The sequence below is a fragment of the Apostichopus japonicus genome, chromosome 8, assembly GCF_037975245.1.
Source record: "Apostichopus japonicus isolate 1M-3 chromosome 8, ASM3797524v1, whole genome shotgun sequence".
NCBI lineage: Eukaryota > Metazoa > Echinodermata > Holothuroidea > Aspidochirotida > Stichopodidae > Apostichopus > Apostichopus japonicus.
In genome coordinates, this window is record NC_092568.1 from 18,940,047 (window position 1) to 18,965,720 (window position 25,674).

At 37.3% G+C, this 25,674-nt stretch overlaps 1 protein-coding gene across 2 annotated transcripts; it reads right to left on the reverse strand.

Moving 5' to 3' along the window:
* Window positions 1–25,588, reverse strand: LOC139970906 (tetratricopeptide repeat protein 7B-like). 2 transcript variants are annotated; one of them, XM_071976972.1, is made up of 20 exons: window positions 25,384–25,588; window positions 23,730–23,878; window positions 22,760–22,928; window positions 21,706–21,821; window positions 21,260–21,396; window positions 20,409–20,684; window positions 18,186–18,212; window positions 14,125–14,188; window positions 13,466–13,603; window positions 12,859–12,942; window positions 11,311–11,415; window positions 10,365–10,482; window positions 8,981–9,111; window positions 7,554–7,714; window positions 6,449–6,562; window positions 5,105–5,205; window positions 3,733–3,867; window positions 2,771–2,868; window positions 1,434–1,630; window positions 1–612 (listed from the first exon to the last, which is right to left on the reverse strand). In XM_071976972.1, the coding sequence occupies exons 1-20, from the start codon at window positions 25,505–25,507 to the stop codon at window positions 480–482; spliced, it is 2,577 nt and encodes an 858-aa protein (XP_071833073.1). In that variant the 5' UTR covers window positions 25,508–25,588; the 3' UTR covers window positions 1–479. The 2 variants fall into 2 exon arrangements, with proteins under 2 accessions (XP_071833073.1, XP_071833074.1); XM_071976973.1 differs by lacking the exon at window positions 18,186–18,212.
* Window positions 25,589–25,674: the final 86 nt, after the last annotated feature.

Genomic DNA, 25,674 nt, shown 5'->3' on the forward strand with positions numbered 1-25,674 from the left:
TTGATGTTGCAATAAACACAAATTTGAATTGATCTCCTTCGTGAAGCTCATACAACTGTAGATAGATTTTTCCAACGTCTAGAGAAAGTTCATATCGACTGTGGTATAATCTTAAAGCTCATACAACTGTCTGCAATGATAGACCACAGTAAGTTAAAGTTCACCAGACAGTCTATTTACAAGGTCCAGTTCAGCGGCTCATCATATCCCTTCGTCCCCTAGCAGCTGTCACAGAGTTATGTTATGATCCTTGGAATGGTCCAGTTCAAGGTCCAGGTCAGCAGCTCATCCATCGTCCTGAGCAGCTTGTTACAGAGTTATGTAATGATCCTTGGAATGGTCCAGTTCAAGGTCCAGGTCAGCAGCTCATCCATTGTCCCTAGCAGCTTGTTACAGAGTTATGTAATGATCCTTGGAATGGTCCAGTTCAAGGTCCAGGTCAGCAGCTCATCCATCGTCCTGAGCAGCTTGTTACAGAGTTATGTAATGATCCTTGGAATGGTCGTAAAAGGCAAGATGGGGCTGGTTGCCTCCAACTCTAGACCAGTCATCAGACAATTGCTGGCATTCTCAAACTCTCCTTGGGCTTCCAAGACTTTGCCTAACGTCAACCTGAGAGGATGCGTAAGGAGATGGAGAGACATTAATTAATGGGAGCATTTATTAGGTAGTGGGGAGAGGTGGGGTGGGGTGGGGTGTGGCAGGGGCGGTGTGCTTGTTATGGGGTTAAATCCAAGATTAGTTTCACAGAGGTTATATGAGTATCTGGACAGGATTTTTGGTTTGAGGATTTTAAGGTCAACTTTACTGGTCTCTACAAATATTGATGAATTCTCCTTCAAAATGACATCTTGATCTGATATAAACATTCCCATGAAGGTAATTCAGACTGTGATCTCTCCCAAGAAAGGTCACGAAAATTATAAAATCGAGAATTAAGTGACTAAGAGAACTTTATTAGGAAAGACACATTATTTTTTCGTCTTTGTCTCTTTTCTCTCTCTCTCTCTCTGTCTAGTACCTTCCAGTATGTCTTAAACTGTCACAGCACACCTGACAGAGCAGAGGGGAACGACACCACATAACAGCTGTTAAATGGACTAATATACAAGTTTAAAGTATTCAATTACAAGATGCCTTGATCAGACTTTAATTGCAAGATTCCTTCATCAGACTTTAATTGCAAGGTGCCTTCATCAGACTTTAATTGCAAGATGCCTTTATCAGACTTTTATACCTAATGGTGCACTTACTCCTACCGGGCACGATTATCGAGTGAGCACCGGTTTGCAAGGTGAAGACAAATTCCAGACGAGAATTCACAGAGTAGTACCGCAGTAGTAGCCACACTTTCCACTTCGAAAGCTGACTAAAAGCAGTAGCCTTCCAAATGCATCAGAAAAGATGTTACAAGCAAGAAAGCAGAAACTTACCAAGCTTGATGAGCAGTAGGGTCTTTGCTCACAGCGGTTCTGAGTACTCTCTCTGCCATTTCTAAATGACCAAGCTCCATCTGTAGCTTGCCGAGGTTCTGTAAGCTCTTGATATGAGAGGGATTGATAGCCAGAGCACTGTCGTAACAATTCTTGGCCTCCATGCAGTTCCCTAAAGTCTCGTGAATCAGGCCTCTCTTCTCAGAACACAAAAAATGAACAAAAACATGATAGATGAACAGTTACAAAGTAACAAAATAAATGTGATTCAAAATTTCAACATTTTCATCACCCTGACAACTTTTAAGAATAACAATTATCACATATTTCTACTTCTGAAGTACACCTTTTGACTTCTTTTTTGGGGGGGGAGGAAACTTTTACTGCATGAATTTTGAAATCAAATCTGATAAGTCAACAAAAACATACATCTGTCACTGGATTTCGGAATCAAACGGCATCAAAGAACTCGCCAAGATCAATTCAGCGTGCTGGAAGATTTTGGGGAGCAGGTTTATACTTAAAGTAGCAGGTTACATTTTATTGCTGGAACAGTTTAGTGAGTGGTCCCAATTGCAACTGTTTGTTCACCTCCAGTTTACCACAAAATCCCTTTAATAAGCTACACCCGATGTAACCCTGGGGAAAAACCCAAACATAATATGCCATCAACATCTTCTATCTAAAAATTGTATTGAAGATTTACTACCATGCAGATAGTCCTCATAATTTCCCTCAAACAAGCTTTGAATAATGACTTACTTGTATTAACTAAGCATTTACAAACTGGCTAGAGTTGCTTAGGGTTTTTGGGTTTCCATTTCCAAACTACACATGATCAAATCAAGAAACCATCCAAGAGTTCAAAAAACCCTATGAAGGCCAGAGAGAAGCAATTACAGATCCCACCACCCCCCTCCCTTCCCCCTCACCAAGAAACTTAATCAAACATGACTGGTACTACCCAAATACAAAAGCATATCGAACAACAATATTTGGCTTTCTACAGTTGAAGCCAAATGTGACTAGCGATGGCAAAGAAAGGGACTGCAGTTGTGCGAACTTTTCAGTATTCAAAGAGTACTGAAAATTTGACAAAATCAACTCAAAGCTTGGGGAACGGACTATACGTTATTCCTACTTTTAAGCTTGTTATTAACTTGTAAAGAAAAAGATTTCAAACCCATCACCAACTTTTTGAGTAAAGTATCACTCCAAGCTTTATTTTCATATGAGACATTACATCATATTAAACGGCAGGATGTTTTTGGCAAGATCTACATGAAGAACAGAAGAAAGATGATGACCGGTAAACGTTATTAAAATAATCAACTCACCACGTAGAGTAAACGATGGGAGAGAGGAGTCATGAGTGCTGCCTCACTGACACAGTTCTTCGCATCTTCTGGTTTGTTCAGACTGAGGAACAGCTCGGCTGGAAGAACAAGAATAGAGAAATGGAAACGGATGAGGTACATTTCAATGGTACTTGTAGTGGTAACAGATTGTCCTCTTACCAGAAAAAAAAATTAAAAACAGGCATCAGTGTTTAAGTCATAATTTACGATGACATGATTGGGATTTCCCAAATATTTATAATACATTATGTAACAAACCATCATGGTCTCTTTCATTTTCCTCCATAAGAAGTGCTTCTGTTATTAGAAAACCGAGGATAGCTTTTCTTATTTTTATTTCTTTCTTTTTTTGTGCCCAAAATTGAACATTGAAATTATAGTAACATATGTAATTTGTTTTTCTCACAAAATTTGCAAACTATCGGTGTCTAAAAAACTGTTTCATACTTTCATGGATGTGTGTCCTTCTTTAAAATTGGTACCACGTTTACATGGAGTTGAATGAAAACCTTGACTTCCGCTTTATAGTTTCCCTTGCTGGTTGCATAATTTACTAAAAAACTGAAGTCACTGTTTGTGCACTTCAGTCAGTCAGCGTGCTTGGATCGGTTGTAACACCATGGGTCTTCACCACGGCTTTCGAAAAGTAGGCCACCATAGTAGATTTGCGTTCAGTCAGGGCAGTGTGCAACTGGCTTTACATCAAGCAATGACATTATCCTTTCTCAAAGTTTGAAACATTTGCAAAGGCCTTATTTCAACCAAAAACAATATATAGCTCTAGAGACAAGTTAATATGCACTGCATTATGCTAACAAAGAAATAATTTAACTCTTCATATTGCAAACCTCTGTGATATTACGAACCACAAATCTTGGGAGTATTGACTGAGACAAACGACATGTACTTCTTCCGGCTTTGTGTTCCACAAATTCACTCACCTGTCATGAGCCATATCTGGCCTTGAATTCTGTTAACCTGCGGTGACCCTGACTTAATGAGATAGCTTGAAGAAGAGGCCACTTCGGAAAGAGCTTGCTCTACCTTTGAAGCAGCCACAGAATTGTGGACGGACCCTGGTAAAGAGAAAAAGGGTAACTCAATGGATTATCAATTCCCTCTATCAAGGATAAGTTCTTCAATAACATAACATGCAGTGCATGATCCCAACTTTATGGGTGAGCGTATTAGTTCTGGAAAGAGTCCAGCGATATCATCTCCACAGAAATGGCTGGTTTGAGTGTGAAGCCGTGCTGAAAGATTTTAAACATTTGTAGGCTTACATAGATTCGAGGACATATGTAGAATGGAGTTAAACGCCATGTGCAAAATCACATTTGTTTAAACTTTACCATGTAACAAGCAAAGAGATCAAATAAAATACCTAATTCTTTCTAAATATTGGCTTTGAATGATAAATATGCTTGACTTCATATCAGTTGTTAATTTCAAGGATATACTTCAAGTGACATTTCGTCACTTCCATAAAAACATATATGAGAAAACAGAGATTTTTAGTTGAGTACAACACATTTTAGGGTACAGGCAAGTTTCCTAACAGTGTAGGCAAGTATTTTTCATAGAACCTTCACATGGCATACATAGATGTCATCTTTAACAAACAACCACAGCGTTGTCTTTGGGACCGATGTCACGTACAAAGCAACATCTAACACTATCTAAACAGTACAATAACCAACTTTTCTCTTATGTGGTCAAAAAACAAATACGTTGTACAAAGTATTCAATGCTGATAGCTACAAAGACTTTGTTTACTGTTTATATCATATGTTAAAGGTGACTTGGGGTGCACATATTGAGGGGGGGGGTGGGGTTGTGAACTATTTCTGTATGTTTACAGGGAATGTAGGTCCCTCATTACCTGTATCTGGTCTGTCTATGTATTCTAACAGACCCATATGTACAATATTTACTCTTTACAGAGGTCACACTACCAGGGTAGAGAAGTATCCCCATGAATACCTCCATGGTTACCAAGGACAACAGGTAGCTGCTTACCTGTATCTGGTCTGTCTATGTATTCTGACAGACCCATATGTACCCATATGTACAATATTTACTCTTTACAGAGGTCACACTACCAGGGTAGTGAAGTATCCCCATAAATATCTCCATGGTTACCAAGGACAACAGGTAGCTGCTTACCTGTATCTGGTCTGTCTATGTATTCTGACAGACCCATATGTACCCATATGTACAATATTTACTCTTTACAGAGGTCACACTACCAGGGTAGTGAAGTATCCCCATAAATATCTCCATGGTTACCAAGGACAACAGGTAGCTGCTTACCTGTATCTGGTCTGTCTATATATTCTGACAGACCCATATGTACGATACTCCTCTTCTCCGATGCCACCCTGTCTGGGTCATGACCTATGGTTGTCTCTAAACTAAACGAGAAAAAAAAACAAAAGGTGACAAAATGTAAGCATTGCTGCTGCGTACTCAGCAGTTCCGATCGATCAACATCAATTTAAAAAAAAAAAAAAATATTGACTAGTACAGACAGTCACTGTCTAGGAATTCTCCTCTCATCAAATTGTGTGAATCAAATTTTGGTTTTGAAGACAGTCCAACTTGAATGGGAGTTTGATATGTATAGGGATAGTGTAGACATGTTGTAGAGGTAGGAGACATTCTTGATATTTGTTTGAAAAGTTAACCAACTTTTCTCAAGATGTTGAAACAACTGTTGTGGCACTATAATGCAACAATACTAACCATTTATCTGCTGATCATTGCATCTGATAAAGTACCCAAGTGGCAAACTTTCAAGTGCCCTTTTTACCGAAACTAAAAGTACCCAGCTTACAAACTTAAGTTTGCCCTTTAAACCTAAACTTTAAGTACCCTTCTCACAAACTTAAATTTGCCCTTTTAACCTACACAGAAAGTACCCTTCTTACAAACTTAAATTTGCCCTTTTAACCTAAACTTAAAGTAACCTTCTTACAAACTTAAATTTGCCCATTAAACAAACAATTTTTGGTAGTTCTCTTCTGACCTTAGAAAGTACCCATTCAATACAACTTAAAGTACTTTCCTATCTTCAAAAATTGTAGCAAGTCCACCTGAAAACTGAATACCTGAAAAGTACGTGCTATTCTAATAACCATTAAAATTCCTTCCAAACAAGCTTTTAGTTCTCTTCGAACCTTACAAGTACCCATTCAACACAACTTAAAGTACCCATATATGCCACGTACCCTTCAAAACCTACCCTTAAAGCACCTCTTCGAATAAACCTGTAAGAACGTCTATAAAAATGTTTAAGGTCTCTTCTTATTGACCTACTAAAAGTACCCTTTATACAAAAAATTGTAATGATTTTATAACACACCTTCAAAGTTTCCATGTAACAAGCATTAATGTGCCGTTCTAACCAACCTAACAACACTTGTAGCACCCCTTCTAACAAACCTTGAGAGGCGTGTCTAACATACCTGAATGTGACAAACCCACATACAAGTATCTTCTAACTAAACCCCAAAATAAACTTTGAACAATCTAAAATGTAGTTTTATGACAGTTAGACCACAAGCTACCCCTGCGGCAAACCTTGAAGTAAATTTTATTCAAATACATTTAAAAGTACCATTTTATACAAACATTGAAAGTTCCATTCAAACAAACCTTGGAATGGCAGATTCCTGTTCCTTCCACAATTCTAATAGGACCTTACAAGTCATCAATGCTTCCTCTGGTCCTTTGCATATTTCTTCCACTGTAACTTTTGTGAACTGTAATCTGAAAAGACAGGCGTCACCAATGAAATGATGAGTTCAGTTAAAACCAATAAAATGATGAGTTCAGTTAAAAAGTGACAATATGGTGACTTGTGTACCGTCATAGTGAACATTCCAGATCAAAAAACCTGTTTTCTTTTGCTCTAAAAGAGACAAAAGAATTGACGCTGAGGAACGGGAGGGAGGGGAGGGGGGAATCTTAATGTAATCTACTTTATGGCAGAGCATATACAGGACAATTGGAATGGAAACATAGTCCTACCAAAGGATAATGCCTGTGAAACAACCATTGATATCAAATGATTCAAAATCAACCTAGAATGCTACCAGCGCAATGTCATAAATGTGTCACAACAAAAAAGTATTTTAAAGGTATTCCAGCTGACCATCTGTGTCATATTTTTTCCCCTGCTGGAACCAGATAAATTCAAGAAAGTAAGATAAAGACTATTAAAGAAATTTGTAATTTGCAATAGAACATAATATTAGTCAGGGGGATAAATTGCCTTCTAAACCAGAAAAACAAATACTGGAATGGAAAAAACATGGCCTGAATATAAGAAAAAAATTAAAGAAATAAGAGTTATAGTCATTCACCAAGCTCTGCACAACAATCAGTAACAATCGGAACAGGACTGATCTTCTGAGGGTGGGGGGAGGGGGGTTTGTGTGTCATCTTCATAGCTGTTCAGTAGCATGTAAAGGAACTGAAGTGTAACAATTGTGGTCGACATTATAGTCACAAACATTCGCAAGAGATCGCAAGTCCTTTGTAGTCAAGTTATGCAGGAATGTGTGTTGCAACAAATAGAGGCAGACAGCACCGATATAAGCTGACCCTGCATTTGTGAGAGGTCGGAGTTAAGATACACATGAGAGGCGCACACGGTTTCAGATCTCGCAAAATCTTGTTTAATTCGTATTGGCTACTGACCCGAAAACAACCATTGATATACAAATAGAGAAATGATGAGTAAGGTCATGAAACTTACCCAAAGTCTTGCGGGAATTCTTTACACGCGACTTGAATGGTGGTCAAGGCCTCCGAATAATGCTTTTGGGCTGAGAGCAGAAGGGTCAGAAGATGGTACGACGGTGAGTAGTCGGGATTTAAAGTCAAAGAGTTGTGTATGCTCTGCAGGGCTTCGGGGATCTGCAGAAGAAGATAAAGACGCAGTAGGAGTAAGAAACCACCTGTAACTGTAACTGCTAAGAATTTCAAAAGCGAGAAAATAAATGAAAGAATGACAACATCCGTAACGATATTTCTCCTAGATGATGTAATGGATGGATTGGCACATCGTTAAGATGGTAAATGAATCTGAAATATGCCTTAAAAGGCTTGATTGGGGGGGATGTGTGTTGTAGACAGGAGAAAATGGGAATTTAAAATTTAAGCCCACTATGGGGTGGGGTGAAATTGGGAGTGGTATGCAATATACATGTCATGAACCAACTTCACAGTGCTGTATTTCTTAAAGCATCTAATGCTGATGGGGACATGAGAACAGCTGGTATTTAACTTTGAACCCACTATGGGGTGGGGGAAATGTGTGGAAGTTATACAAGATTGTCAGTGCTATTTCCTGATTATCTCCTCTTTTTTGAGGGGGGGGGGGGTTTTGTATAAACTAATCCCATTGCAGATTAACTTTGTAACAATTGCAACCAGTCAGCAAAGTTATTTGGGCAGAAGTCAATTTTCTCTTGAAGTCAACTGTTACTTATACAGCCTCTTTCCTTTCCACTGATATAAATCTGCATAAAATTTAGAGAGCTTCAACCTTTCATGACAAATACAGCCCATTTCATCTCACTGCTCTTTTCTTCTTTCAATGTAGCACTTTAAAACGTCTGTCCCTCTGTCTATATGCTTTGTGTCCTCCTCGCTATGTCTGTTTTCTTATATTCAGCCTTTATTCAGCCTTATATTCAGCTTATATTCAGCTTATATTCAGCCATTTATGGACTGTTAGCTCAGTGGTTAACGCCTGTGTATTTCAATCATAAGGTCCCCGGTTCGAGTTACTCCCAGATTAATGTATGTCGTCCAGTTACAGAGTTGCTGACAATTGACAATTCATAATCATGGACGTTAAATATGAATGTAAGAGACTGACTTCAGTCAGCTTGCGGCTTTGATAAGCCAACGAACCTTCTTCCCAAGTTCCTGCTTGCAGGAGGATCTAAAATACAATATTCAGCCTACCTCTTAAAAAGCCACTGCTAGGATTCCAAAAGGTAATTTTCCCTAAACTATATCCATTCATTTTACACAGGCTTTCTTGCAGAAGATAATCATTGTGTTAACAGTTTATATTCCTCTTTCTCTCTCTCTCTCTCTGCCATCTCTCTACATCTCATCTATCATCTCTCTTCATCTCAAGAAAAAAAAATCATTATTTAATTCATGATTTACCTGTCTGGAGTTGGCCAACTGCAAAGCAGTATGAAAGTGTATTAAATAGTCATTGGTATCTTTGGAACTTGCAAGTTTAAAATATTTCAGAGATTCTTTCTGGAAGGTTTGCCTCTCTTGATGTAAGGATGCTATAAGAAGACAGATAAGTTTAATACAGTGAACGACAATGAATACGAAAAAGAGCGAGTAAAAAATAAATAGATAGGGTACATGCAGTTTTTTTTTAATTAATCAGATATACATTTTACGTGTGATCTCATTTTTGGGAAAGAAACGAAATGAAATTCAGAGGGTTATAGAGGTGATCCCATGGATCGCTCCCCTTACATTCTCAAGATCCTTCCATATAATCCATATTATACCAACAATTAATATTCAACGTTTTGCTTTGTAATACCAACCTTAACAATATCGATTGCAGTCACTTTTTTTTCTTTCTCGAGTATATTATTAGCTAAGCCTACGGAATTAAATGTTACATTTGTATTTTAAGAAGTAAACAGCCCTTTTTTCAGCATTCTAAAGATCTTGTTGCGATGCTAAACGTAACAGTGGAGCACAACAAAACAGTTTTGGGAAGTTTGGGATTTTTCATTTTGTTTGTGATTAATAATAATAATAACATTTATTGAAATATTGTATATTATAATATCTCAGGCAAAATAATTTGAAATCAAAATTATCCATTAATTACTCGCTAACTAACCGAAACATGGTAGACAAGATCATTGTGAAAGGTGACTTTGTAAAAAATTCTTTAAAATTAGTTACCCAATGAAGAAAGCTATCTGAACCATTTCTTTGGGCAGATTAATGCTGACGTCACACTGCTCCGAGTGAATGCATCACGATTCAAACGACCAATCAGGGAGCAGTCTTGTATAGTCGAGCAGACTCATAGTCTTACAACTGACTCAGGACCACACAAAGACTGCCGCACTTAGACTGTTTTTTTGTTTACTACCACTAATCTTTTCAGTTCACATGCAAACTTATTTCCCAGTGACTGGTTCATACATTTTTTGAACTGGGGCAGTTGTAGTAGTGAACTGCCACACACTGTTGAATTTACCAGTCGGAAAATTTGTCACGTTGATTTTCACGACTGCAGTCCGCGCAAACTTAAAAGTGGCAAAATCTCGATCAGTCATATAGTATTCAGCAGCACATGCACACTGCCCAGATATCCAAAATTTTATTACGGTTAAGTTGCATTTGTTCGGTTGGCATTCAATCAGACTTAAGATAAGAAATTAAAACTTTCCATTTCAGGTTTAAGTTTCTTAGTATTTACAGTCACAATTGAGATGTTACATTGCATACAAGAAAACACCTTGTAAAATGTGTACTGTATCTTTGAAGAGAAGTTTTATAAACATACCTTCTGTTGACTTCATCCCATAGGCGATACCCAACAGCAGATATGCTCTTGCCATCAAGAAGCAATTACTGGGCTTCAAATCAACCACTTGTCGAGCAAAAATTATGCCCTTGTCAACCTATCGTTGCAAAATAGAATGATAGAGATAAAAAATTATTCATCATAACAACAGCGCAATCAAACAAAACCCAGTAGTAACTGACTTTTAATTAGAAGCTTGATTCTCAATTATAAATGACACGTCAGTCTTACTTACTCTGTAAGATGTCATGAAACAAACAAAATGGATGCCTTTCATGTTTATATTCCAGACACCCTTTTTTGTAGGCAAAAGTAGACGATAACTTCTTTGAATATATGATGGCCCACAAGAATCAACAGTTCAGTATCAAGTTGGCAATGTCTCTCTGAATGTTATTGTTTTACTCCTTGCGCATTCTTCAAACTAGTTTTCATTGATACTGCCATAGCTGGGAAATTTTTAATGTGATTCTTACGGTGAAAGATTCCTGCTTCACCGATTGTTAATACACATCTGGAAGGTTATTGAAAAAAAACACAGCAATTGATAACTCCGTTCCATTCATGTTCTACCCAATCCATTTTTTTGCTCTTTTCAAAATTTGCTTATGGTTTCCAAGACATTTTTTCTTTCTTTACCTGTTAACTTATAATACTAATGGTAACCTGGCAACAAATAATGGTTTCAGTTATTCCTGTCCAAAAAAGTCATGTCAGGGGTTAAGACAGGGTGCAAGGATCAACAAGGGGTCTAGTCTGCAGATCAGATCTATGGTTTAAAATTTAGGAATTCAATTGATAGTAGCTACAACTGAGAGCATAACAGATGCAAACGTTTTTTGCTTTTTTTTTGTTTTTTTGTAGCATGTTCTACCCTCTGACAACTCCCCATGTACGTTATTTTCACGTCGTTAAACTCTCTCACCTTATGGAGATGTTGTAGACAAATTTTGGCTGCATGCATCAGGACATCTGTATTTTCTGGCTCTAGCTGTGCACATTCTTGAAAGACAATCAGTGCTCTTGAATACTGAAAGAGAAGACTAAAATTATAGAGTTCAAGAATTCAAGAACTGTGGCTCAAGCTGGAACTTTTATACTTCTTTCTTACTTTTTTTTATCATAAAGAGATCGCTTGATAGCAAAGATTCAATTCACCTTTACAATAAGTTTTATAAAACTTTCTGCACAAATAGATTTGAACCTACAAATTTTAAGTGTAGCTATTAAAAAGATTCAAAATTCTATGAATATTCTGGGTAACAGTCGAGTGAGTGACATCATTCAGATTTTGAATGTCATCCATAATGTACCAAAGGTGAACTTGAAGCAGAGACGTGTGATATCACAGTTGCACATTGACAGAAAATCAAATCTTTTCTTTATTTTTCACACAATTGTTTTGACCTTTGACCGGGGTACAGTTTTGACCTTTGACCGGGGTACAGTTTTGACCTTCCACTACAGACATTGCTAAGCTTGTAAAGAAGGTATGAGTAGAGTCATATTCTGATGTATCCAGTTTTTTAAGAAGCAAACTCAAATTCAAAATTTGTTTGCTTCGTATTCACATTAATTTGGAACAGGTTGCATAATTTCTAGTGAACTTTATCTCACAACTGACTTGTAGGAATTCAAATTAAAAATTCAACAGGATGCTTAGATTATATCCCTCATTTTACATGTCAAAAATAAATTTATCTGTAGAGAATCCTGTTACCATGCATGAGTGGTTGAATTTTGTACCTATATTCCACTATCCCCACATTTATTCAAGTTTCCGGGGCAAGATTCTGTAAGCAGTGGTTGGATTCATTCGTCTTGTGCGAAGAGCTGCAACTTTCTACGACCTAGCCTTCTGAGTAAACGGCTAAACACGCGATACACGCGATACATTTTTTCCCGGGTACCCGGTTCCCGGACGGGTAACGGCTCTCGGGTACCCGGTTACCGATTTTTTAACCTCTGTAAACATGTACATCAAACTGTCTTTGTCTTTAACTGATACAATTATGACCTTTCAACAATTGAAAGAAATTGTGATGAAGTATGTTGATCACAAGTTACAAACAGCAACAACAACAAAAACACATCCGACAATTTAATTTCTACCAAGGATATATAACAATTTCGATTTCAAAAATAAAAACAGAAGCAGAACTTTGTTCCTATAGTCCATGTATGATATGATATTTTGCCAGTGTAATCTTCTTCAGTGAATAAGCCGCAATTAGGTTATATCTCGTTAATCGAAGAAGCAGGAAGTCGAAATGATCATCGCCACTATTACAAGCTCTGTTTTAAATATTGCATTCAATCTTTGACTTTCTTTATCCCTTTCAAACACCAGAGCCAATTCGCAGTAAAACAGCTTTACAAAATCAGTGATCACAAGAGACCATAGCAGGTTCCACTATGAGAGTTTTCATAATTTCACATTTTATAGCGATGGCATTTCAATAATCCTACTTACTTTTCCAGCACTCATCAAAGACAAACCAAATTGCTGCCACATGTGAAATTCCTGAAAGGAAAACTTCATCGTCCTGTCTAAAGCCTGTGGGTGAGAGAACAAGAGTTGACTTCTCAGGTAGTTACACAAACTCACGGTAGTACATTGACTAAAGATTCATCCTGACATGCAAATAAGAGTTGGAAGTTCAGGTCACAGTAAATATCAACTGCTGAGTGTAGACAGGCTGTTAGTGTGTACACTCTGTAAAAATTGAGCTATACTTTTTCTTCAACCAAAATAGTCAAAAAGTATCAAACAATGCTTACATGACATAAACCCAAATATGTAAAAGAAAAACAGTTTAAGCAAAAGGCAGATGTAACATATATACTTATTTTTGGGTGGGAAGGGGGAGGGGAAAGCAGGTGTGTGGGAAGGGGGAGAGGGATGGAGGTAGCTTTCGCATAAACAACCACAATATTTGCATATCACATCTAACTTTTAAAATGACCAAACCATTGAAGTGACTAACAAAATATTGGGATATGTAAGGGAAAGACTGAAATTGTGACCGCAACATTACTTTTTTTTTAGACAAGAGTAACTTTGGGATTGTAGATCCTACCTCAGAAAGCAGTTGATACTGAGCTCTTCTGCTGAGCGCTATGGCTAGGAGATCATAGACTGCCGTGGCATGAAGATAGGCGTGTTCCCGGCTGCTTGCATGCTCTGATGTGCGATTAAACACCACGTCTCGGTTGACCTAAAGAAAAGAAAAAAAAAAAAAATTTTAGAAGTGCAAAAGGACTCGTTTGATTGATCAAGAAACATATGTTTTACATGCTCTTGTTTCGGCACATGTAAAATCTGTAGGTCTTTGGCTGAAATTCTTGAAACCTACAACAGCTATCTGAACTCAATACATGAGCACAGCAGCATCAGCTTTGATGTTAACTCTATGACGACAACCACAATGATTGTATGAACAATACAAGGTAATGCGATGTAAGGCACTTTGATACCTACACTGCAATGCCTACAAGTATGTGTATGCCTATCATCCAGAGGTGGGACCATCGCAGAAACGGTGCACCGACGAATCCAAACTGAAGAGATGCCCAAAATTTCTTCAAAATGCACGCACTTGTTTCAAGGCCCTCGTGCAGCAGGTGGTTTATAACTCTGAATTACTTCTGAATGATTTCTCCATTTAAATTAGCACCCACCCACCCCTCTCGTGTTGTCTTTCACAGAGAGATTAAAATCAAGAATGGGAAAACGAACCTGTACTTCACTCAAAAGCAAGAGCAGCAAGGCTTCTTCATCGACTGTCGTTGGAACAAAAAGGCTGTTGACAAAAATTATAAAAAATCAGTGACTGACGGTTACAGGAGTTTGAGACCAGACTAATAATATTTGCTGGTAATAAGCACTACTACAGGGCTTATCTTAGCTATGGAAATCATGCCCATTCTTCCACTGACGATTGTTGACTGACTTATCATGTGTTTTAAGTTCTTACTCTCTACTGGCAGAAAATTGGCCAACGTCTTTCTTCTACTGGCGAATGTGCAAAAGTCCACTGGCATTTAGACAGTAAAATAACCCAATTTTCTCCCCTCCACTCTCTACTGGTCAGGAAAACATCTCCAAAAAAAGGGGGGGGGGAAACAACTCCTTCTCCCTTAGCCATTCCATCACCAACCTCTTCCGTCCGTCCTCTCTCAGCCATTTCAATTTTCCATCTTAGCTACTCCTGACATAAAGTTTGGCTCTTACAAAGGTAAACAGCTACATACAGAAGTACTCAACAAACATTCGCCGAGCAACCATTGCAACCTACGAATAAACAGATCATTGCTTCCAAAATATAGATTGTTGTCCCCCCCCCCCCCCTTCCACGCTCTCACACTTGTGTTAATAATCTTGGCCTACATTTCATCAACATAGCACATTACTATAGAATACATCTATGCTAGTGTCATTTCTGATCCATTTTACCAAAACTCCAATCCTTCATCCTTTCAAATATATATATTAAATATGGAAATCGTTAAAACAATGATTGGGAATTTAGATGGCCATCAACCCGAGAAGCATGATCCCATACAAAGTCAGAAGTGATAAAATACTTTCACCGTTATCCAGCCACCATAGACGTCAGATATAAATCAATGGAGAATAATACTTGAAGGTTATTCATATCGTGTATACAGATTGAAGGTACTGAGTGTTTCACAAAGATTTAAATGTATTCAAGACACAGTGGGAAATCCTCAAGTTATAGTTATATATAAGCAAATATTATTATATATCCTATGTAAAGGTAATTTACATGTAATGTCATGCGTGAGTTTAAATATATCAATTCCGTGTAATACCACCTTAGCATATTGTCATATTCAGATTGTGGGTACTTGTAGGGACCATAGAGGGTAAAGAAGTTCTGCATGTAAAATCCAGCCCAGAGGTGCTGTATGTATCATTCAGTTGAGCTGTGGTACAGGTTTTATCCTGACAAAGAAATGCTTGTCATGTTAAGGTAGCAGGTGCTGTATGTGTCATGGAATAAAACTGTTCAACACATAGAATCCAGATTAAAGTTGCCCATGTAACACCCATGGAAATGTGTAACAGGTAACATGCCAGTGAGTGAATGCTTGCAATGTTCAGGTATCAGGTGCTGTATGTACCATGGAGTGAAGAGATACATCATGTAGAATCAGACTTAAATGTGCTGCATGTAACATCCAGTTGCAATGTTCAGCTGAATGAGGCTTATGTAAAATCCATTTAAGTGATCCTAAGCTAATGCTTGTCACTCCCATAGTTAATCAATGCTTCAACAAGGATATATTTCATGTAAAATCCATTTAAGTGATCCTACGTTATTCCTTGTAACTCCCAAAGTTTATCAATGCTTCACCAAGGATATATTTTATAGTGACAGATGCACACCATAATACATCCCTTCTGTTTGACATGTTTTCTAATCAATATACTGTAGATGCACTGTCGGTATGAAAAACACCAGTGCACTAGACAGATAAAGATACATGATCACTTTCAAATGCTAAATTTATGAGTAATAAAGAGGAAGGCATTTGATAAACAATAAGTGAACTAGTTACCAGTGAAACAATTTAAAAGATCTGATTAGTATATGAACATCAATTGTGCATAACTACATTACTGTTAAAAAGGGAAAGGTGCTAAATTAATGTAAGAGAGAAACAAAGTGAAAATAATACAAAATTGTTAGCATAATACTACTCAGCTAAAATGAAAAATAGCTCAAAGAGAAACAGAAATTGATGTGACCCTATTTCGTCGATGGGTAAGAACAGATTTCCCTTTTGAAGTCTTTACCCTATCTCTATCTCTATCTCAGGACAAAGGCTGCTTGGACTGAAAGTCTAGCTGCTCAATTGGCTCACGGATTTCACAGTTTTAAAGATTCCACAGGTTGTTTGCATATTTCATTTATCGGACCATGCGATGCTCAGGCAGATTAAAAAAGATGTGTCCCACATGTTTTGCTAAAATATATGAACTTGAAAAGAGCACAGAAATTCCTGGCTAGGGATTTGACTTAGTATAAACTTCCAGGTTGCAAGCACTACACCCCGAATTCCATTTGATACAACCCAGAAAGTGGCAGTGAAGTGATTTCACTTGATATTTGGCTTTTCCTGTTCTTAAAGATAAACCAACCACACAACACTGACAAGGAAACTACCAAAAAACTGTAACATAAAGAGCACAGAAATGTTAGGTTAAAAAAGGATTTAAATTGGTGACCTCAGGGTGGACACACAGTGGGTTCAAATCATGTTGCCACAGAAACAAAGAAACATGTTCATTTCTAACCACTTGGTCAGTTGTCTATCATTGAGATATATACCTAAATATGTCAAAGACAATTTGGAAGCAGTTTCAATAGAATATACAGTAGGTATATTCTACCATGTTCTCTCATGGCAAATAAATTCCAAGGAAAACGTCTGTTAAAGTATGTCATGAAAGAAACGTTAATGGACAATACTGCAGTTTCTGACAGAAGATCAAGAACCATACAGCTTTTCTTTACCTATAACCTTAATGGTATGTCTTATGTACATATCTTAAAGTGAATGTAGCATCCACAAACCATACTGTCACAACATACAGGTAAGGAGTATGCAACCTGATCTCCTTCAAATTGTGTTTCAGTTCTAAAACTATACTGTTAAAACAAGATCTACTTCCTCCCACCGAGATAAACTAACACAAGGAACTGTCATATTAACCATATACGTAAGCGGCTAAAACTATTACACTGTAACCATGGTAAATGTCTTCCCAATGGAAAAACTTATTGATATATAGGGAAGTGTATCATACTACATTTTTCTTTTTCTCTTTTGGGGGGGGTGGAAAGTTGAGGGCGGTGCATTAAATCGTGCAATTGAGTATGGAAGCTATGGAGAATCTCTCCTAATCTGAGCCTGTGCAATTATTAGCAGATAATCGATTGTTAACAATGGTCGACTGATTTTAAATTACAAGAGCACTTACTCATTCATTATATACTTTACATGCAAATGAGATCACATGCCACCACCAGTCATGAAATTTTGGTACATGGTTTTGGAAAAATGCATACAAGTCAAAACGAAAGCTGATCTCCACCTCCCCTAACAAGGCAGAAATCCATTTGACAAATTGAAGGCAAATTATATACATGCATGCAAAATGCAAAGTAGTGGCAACTCTCATGGTAGAAGGTTAATGTACTTTCACATACAGGAGCCCACATATTTGACAGCAATGCAGAAACATCTACACCCTTCTAAAAGTTTCTAGCTTTCCATTTTCCTTCCTTCCTTTTTTCTTTTCTTTCCCTCCATGAGGCTTCAAAAGGTCCAATCATCGTGCAGTTTTCTCTTTTTTAATTAAATGTCAAGTTAAACAATCATATTAAATTTGCATTATTCACTTCCATTATCAAGGCGCACAAAAGCAACACATTGTTTGCAACTATAAACGGCTGGGGAATATAATTCCAAAAAACACTGTTTTCTTGTGCCCTGTGATATTCCTGACACATGCTACAGATGTCAAATAAAAGCAAGGCTTCTTGAAATCAGAAGGAAACTATCAATATTTTAAACTTGGATTGTTATCTTTATTTTTAGCATGAATGTGCACATGTAAATGAAGGCCAATGAATTTTATCAACCACCAAATAGACGATCGTGCAATTAGTAAGAGAGAGATAGAACAAGGAGCAGAAATTTCAGAAGGTTAGTTTATGACAACAACAAGAAGCTAGCAAAGAGAGGGCATGCATATAGGAGACTTACGACTCCGAAGGGCAGTGACTGGGACGACTGTTGGAGAACAACAAGTACAATAATATATACATAAATATATATATGCATTAAAAGCAGACTGCAATGGAAGCAAAAATACCAACTGATAAAGCATCTGACTTTGCGATCAAAACATGATGGCAGGAAAAGTACATTTAACATTCCATTTATTGCAGAAACATACATACTGTACATCACCACCTGATTGGATATTTTCCTCCAACCCCCCTTTTTTTTGGGGGGGGGTTATAATGCCAAATAGGACTCACACACTACTAACCATTTCCTTGACTCATTTCATTGGTGAATATTTTAAAGCTCAAAGGAAAAACTACTGCAGACAGCAGCACCTCTGTCACGGTTTTACAGAAGAGTAACAACGTTGTGTTCTACCTTGATTTAATACTGTGTATGCTATAGTCAAATCTGACCAAGAAATGGTAGTATTCACACATTCTTTCGAAAAGAAAAATCCTTAACAATTCACACCCTGTAGTTTGTGGTAAAAATCTCTTGATGGTTCCAAATGTTTCAGGTTATTACTGAATGATTCAATCAATTAATCCAATACAGATATTTTTGGGTCAAAAGAAAATTCAATGTTACGTACAGTAAATTATCCTATTATTTACAAAACTTTGGAGTGTGATGACAACAATAACAACATCCCTGATGAGGTTTTGGTAGACGAAACAAAACGAGGTGTTTGGGTAATTCATCGTAGAAAAAAAAAAACAAGTTTAAAACATTTTTATTAGGTCAGGAGACGTTTGAGGTCCTTTGAAAATGATTGTTAGAATCCTTGACAATGATATCAGAACAACATGGAAAGTGTTTGTGGTTATTATTATCATATGACCTTTGACATTGCATGATCGTTATTTTTATTTTCACTTTGATGGAGTTTTTGAGAACTAGATGAATATAAATTGAATCTAAATTGAAAATAAAAATAGCATCTTACTTCATACCTACATGACATCACAGAAAGATTCTACTACTTAATTAAATTAGCTAACTTTTCTCTAATTTGTATTGTTTTCTCTTTCTTTTTCTTCTGTTTTGCAACTCTCATTTGCATTTTAAAAGAATGGAACAAACACAGCTTAATGGACTACTCCACATCCCTTTCCTATTCGATTGAATTCTTTAATTGAAATTAAATTACATATACAGAAATGCATTTACTGAAAAGAATTAGTTCAAGCGCATTGCTTTTAAAAAGCTGCTTTTTTTAGTCCGATTGGTAGCGCTCCCCAAAATAAACACAACTCTCCTCCAACTAAGACAGCGATTTATAAAGCCACCATTTATAGAGATTCTTTTTCACCGAGCAAATTAGTTAGTTAGACAGTTATAAATGATTCCACTCAATGCTAAAAATTGTTGTCACCCAAAGACCTTTTTTCTTTCTCATTAGCATAAATCAATTTCCAAAATTAAAGATAGTCAGAAATTATTTCAAAATATTCAACATTTTTGTTCATTGGTTGAATTGAGAGCTGGTTTGGCATATGCTAATGAACTGCACTGATAATGGGCTTTTAGGATCGAACAGTCAAACAAATTTGAAAAAATCACTGCTTTTACAGTGACATAATTAAAGTTGAAGACCAAGAACATTGATTCAAATCAGAAGTGTGCTCCCTTTGACTTACATACCCTACTTTTCAAGTAAACATGCTAAAGCATGCACAACATTTGAAAAAAGGCTACACATACAAAATAAAATCTTACTTCAGCTTTTAAGGAACATAAAACAAGAAGCAAGCCTTGCTTAGTTTATGAATATTCATATATTGAGCAACCATGCAAAGCACCAAAGTCATTAATGCTGTAGGTTAATGAGTAAGTTAACATATTAATATATCATATAACGATCCCCTTCCCCCTCCCCCATCGTCCATCCCCCTGCCCCCACCGAATATGAAGAAAAGAATCCTGCACAAGCCAAAAATAAATAACATTTTCACCCTTCTTCAGCCATTCCCTCTTTCACATAGTTAGTCAGGACACTGCAGAGGATTCATCTCAAATTTCATCCTCTTCAGAGCAAAGGTCCACAGACTTCCAAGCATGACCCCAAAGGAGGGGGTCTCTTAAAAATTGTTCCTTGAGTTTCCTGGTCATCCTAAACTTTATCTACAGTCTTCAGGGGATCGCACAAGTAGGAACACATATGAAATTTGACCATGAAAAAAAATGGCAGCTCACCTTTCTGTTGTGTACATCTTGGGCTTTAAGGAACCTTTAGAGCTGGAAGTTCTCAAGGAGGTCAAGGAACCGCCCAGGCTCGAAGACCGTCTGTGACTCGTTTCTGGTTTCTCTTCCCGACTCTCCAGCGTTGGTGGACTGTAGGCACGTTGACAGACTGCCCTGAGAAGAACCTCTGACAGTTCTCGGGCGATTGTAGTGCGTATATTCTGGGTGGTTCGTACTTCGACTGCCTTCAAAATTTGTCGGAATCGGTTTATCCCCTTGTTGAGATTTCTGAGCAGAGCGGTACAAACGAAGAGGGAATTACGATACAAATGCACATGGCCCTTACTTTTCTCTGTATAACTAAAAAACTCCAACAGTAGTAGGCTATCACAAGATATTCCATGTTTTGGACCCTTCTGACCACAAAATGATCCTTGACCTCCAACTTAAGTCACCCTTTTATGATCAATCAACTACTGATTTACTTGATCGAAAATAAACCCTGCCAAGAGTAGACTTTTATGTGATATTTGCAGATTTTCACCTCTTTTGGATGACCTTTGACCTGAAACTTTAATGACTGATCATCTGATATTTTTAGCTCTAACAGTGGAGCTAAAGAACACTCTAAAACAACAACAAAAATAGCAATGGCAACAATGGGACAAGATTCTTGTAAGATGAGCAATCTTTGTGATTAAATAATCAGGAAAACACTTGAGGTAACTTTGAGGTTCTACATGAGCATTACACATTTTCCTTTTGTTTTAAAGTTCTCTATAAACCTGGTAATGCGGAATTTTACTCATGATTGCTATGAAAAAAACAATGGTTGTGAGCAGTAAATTAGATAACCACTTTACCCCTGTTGTATATGGAGAAGAGGTGCTCTCTGTACTGCTGTTTCCAGCACAGGTCCTGCCAAATGGCTGGAATGAGGTCCAGCACTGGAAAAAGTCATCACCATACCTGAAGAGCCGTAACGGATCCGGTCTGCTTCCTGCATTCCAAAACGAACCAAAAAAGGAGAACGTTTCACTGGAGTTTTCTAACCACAGAGACTAACAATACTAGAAGTGAAAAGACTGGTAACATTCTTGATTTTCCATACATGTATACTCAGTGATAAAGCAGGATATCTAGTATCTTGAAAACCAAATACCAATCTGATGAAAAATTACTCTGTGGAGTATCCGTGTTACAGTATCTATGTAGTGGTTTATGCTGAAGAGACCTTTGACACCAGATCACACGTTGCCATTTACCAGAGTTCATGAAACAGCAAGTTTCGAGAGGAAATCCATCTTACCTGTAAGTGATACATCGCAAGATCACCGGCTTTCTCATACATAGCTATTACTTCATCCTCTGTTACTTTGTCTTTTCCAGTCTTCCCTGATGCTAGCTGTTTTTCCATCACCATTCCTGATATTACAAGAACAAAAAAAAATAAAAAAAGAGATACCAATATGAGAAATGACTCGTTAGCTAGTCTACCAGCTAAAATGAAGTTCTCAATGGCATTTTCTTAATTATCAACACACATCAGTCACTGAACAGGGTCTTGAGAGCAGCCCAGTACTATTTGATGATAATACGCAGTAATGCAGGGCTTATCTTAGTTACATGGAAATCATGCCCATTCTTTGACTGACATTTGTATAAACCCAACTAAATGCCATGTTTCGTAGTTCTTAATGTCAACCGGCAGTCTTTTCCATCACCACCTGGCAAACGGTAAAATCCACTGACATTTAGCCAGTGAATCACCTGAATTCCAAGACCTGAAGACACGCACAACAATAGAGATTTACATTGTGAAGTTTATTCCATAAAAAAATAAAAAATTCTTGGGAGCTGATGTAGGCCAAGGAAAGTGACTGAACTACATAGCCTATTACACAAACTGTTAGGTCAGTTCCTCAGATGCAACACCCAACTCGCTGACAAAAAAGCATGATATTTAAGGCCACACATGACATGTTAACGATGCATTATGAAGTTATTATCAAGAACGAATGGTGTTGAATGTCATCCAAGAGTGCTCTGCTGTATATATGAAGTTAAAAAGAATCATGTTTTTGCTTTATATATTAGTTATAATAATTTCTAAAACAATGGATCAACATTTAACGTTTATTCTTGAACTATATGTGACATATCAAGATTAAAATTTCTGCCTCAAGTCCTCCTTCAAGCTTCCATAACTGAGGGTCTGAATGAACCTACAGACAGAAGCTTAGTATTTATACTGTGGACTGATGCGAGCACAGGTCATGAGAGTAATAATTTTTAAATGCCTCTGTATGATTGCAATTAAGAAGAGGAATGTTGAGGTAAAATGTAGAGATGAATGCACTTACCTCTGATGGCATATCCTTCTGCTACCAGCTTTAATTTGGTGCACGGTAAATCTTGCAGGGACATTTCATCCAACTTCACCTTCTCGTGAAGTTTGAGCATCTCTTCAGTTTCACCCAGGGCAAAATGAAGTTTTGATAGCAGCAACAGAGCATCTTTGTAGTACTGATTCTAAATGTGAAAGCAGGATTAGAAACAACTGGTTGTCAACAGAGATACAATCACATCAAATTAATTGCATTCTTGTACTTTAAGGAACACACTTTAAGGGCCCTAAGTCTGGGAACAGGCTAGGAACACACTGAATGCAATTGGCCCATCTAGGATGCAAAGAAGAAAAGAGTAGCTAAAGATACTGTCATGTGTACAACCACACACATGAAATCATTGTCATGGTGCTTAATCAACAATGGTTTGCACTTCAAATGCATAAAAAAATCTTCTGTTTATAGTTTGTGAAAATAACATGACAATACAAATTGATTTCAGAGAGGCAAGGGTCAAGGACACCTTTTCGCCCGGTGGATAAAAACGTAGTGTAATTGATCATTGTAGCTTTTGTTATTGGAGGGTCACTGACTTTTGTGTATACCCCTGAGAGTTTCCATTAATGGAAAACTGCTTTCGGTAATAAAGTACCAGATAAAGATGTTTAATGATGGCTTCTTGACATTCCATCGAGTTGCAACAGAAATACAGCAAAACCTATACCCATTGGAGAATATAAAAGGTGCATGAAAGAGCAAACAATTTTTCCAACATTTGAAGGGTGCTTGTAAAAGCAGAAACCACTTTATGTAATTTTTTTGTTTGACATAAGAGCATAACAATGAAAAAAAACAATACTGTATGTCCATTCCATGTGACTCCTCAGCAGAAATTTCATATTTTTTTTCTTCGAAATTTCAACAATAATTGTTTACACATGGCACTCTCCTGGGTAGCTGAGGATTGCTCTTGTGTTATACTCACTTTACTGCCAGCTTTGATAACTTGATGAAAGTGACTTTTGGCTCCATCCAAATCAGGCTTGGCCTTCTCCGGGTTGATTTTAGTGGGTGGGTGCTTCAAGAGATATTCTTCCAACTTGCACTCACCATTCACAAGATGTGAAAGAATTTCTATCCGAAACATGGAGAAAAGAATACTTAATAATGATAGAAAAAAATAATAATGTCAATCATACAAGGAAAATGTATAAATTATGCATTGCAAATTTTTAAGGATTTCTGGGGAAAAAAATGACCAGTATATGTGTTTGCTTTGTGAACACCAGATTTGGGCAAACTTAGAACTCACCTTCAGGCATGTCATAGTCCTACCTCTTGTTCAATTAGTTTTCACCACACATATCTCATTTTGGTTGTACAACAATGTGATTTTGTTTTTGTTTTCCTTTTCTTGGAGTTTTTACTTAGGCCTACATACAAGATCTGGAGTTTGTATTCACTTAATCTTTGTGAAGGGGTCAACCTTGTCATGATTGTGCAATTTTTTAGAGATATCAGTGCCCAACAAGTAGGATTTAGACTGTTGAGATGGATATCATTATTATGATATATTTTATGGGATTTACCATACAGCTTCAACATCAGAGTGAGGCCCTAAGCAAAGCTAGCCTAATACTATAGGACTAGGTCTCCACAAATTGGTTAATCATGAAAGCCAAAGTAAGGTGATATCTTTAACACTGTAGAAAAATGACAGTAACAGTTAATATAAAGCCCAAATTAGTGGAAAGTTTCTTAACAGCTAACAATACAATGTAGCCTTAGTCAGACCTATGATAGGCCATACCTAAGGGTGACCAGTTGTCCCCAGTTTCCAGGGACAGTCCTGGATTTTCATGTACCAACCCTGGAATAAAAACAATCCTTGGAAATGTGACCGGATTCTATGTAATGTCCCGGGAATAAACTAATTCAATTTTACCTTTTTGGCCTTCCGTTCTTAGAAACAGTATTAATTAAACCATTGATGATTAATTGCATTCATGACTCACAGATGAAGGCATTTCAGATCATTGAATAACTTCATTGCCGGTATGTTAATTGGAAAACATCTTTTTGAACCTAGGTCTAGTAAAATAAAAGGAGTGTCCCAGTTACCTTCTAAGGGTTCTTTGCACTGGACTGTTATATCTTGGGCATAATCCAAGATGAGATGTTCTAACCTGATGCTGAACATCATCCTTGACACATAGAACCACCAAACACTAAGGGGCCCTCAAAATTATACCCTCCCTTTAAACATATGATTGCATTTCATAACCCAGGCTTGAATTCATAGTTGAAACGGGTAGGGGATGTGAGATCTACATTTGTGTTCCAGGATTTATTGGTCACCTAACACTGTACTAGGCTACAACACTTTTCTAATAACACAGAAAGAGACTGTAGACTGAATAAGTTAAACATTCTTGACTGTTAACGTTATGGCCTATGTTGACTCTTCTGAACACCTTTCAAACGTATTGCAACAGTATAGCATTAGGCCGAGAAGTGACTAACGTTAAGCCTAATCAGCCTAAAACAATAAACGTAACTTACATTAGCATAACGTTAGGCCTATGGCCAATATTCGTAGCCTAATGTTAGACGCTTGAACTAAGCTTGGCAAGTTTTACCAATTCCTTGAGTCTTCGCCTTTTTCTGTGACACAATTTCTTTTAACTTTTCCCAATTGCATTCAGCACGGTACTTTTCAATTTCATTTTCGAGTTTTGAAGCTACTTTCTTGGACGCCGCCATTGTCGACTGCTCATGTAACCTGTTTGAAGTTAGCAGCCATTAAGAGCAAATCACGTGAACTCAGAAGATACCCATCAAGTTGTGACCAAAATGCTTTTTAAACTATGTGTGGCCCAAATCAGCTATGCAAGTTACTTCGGTTCGCAGTCAGCTACAGACCGCCGGTA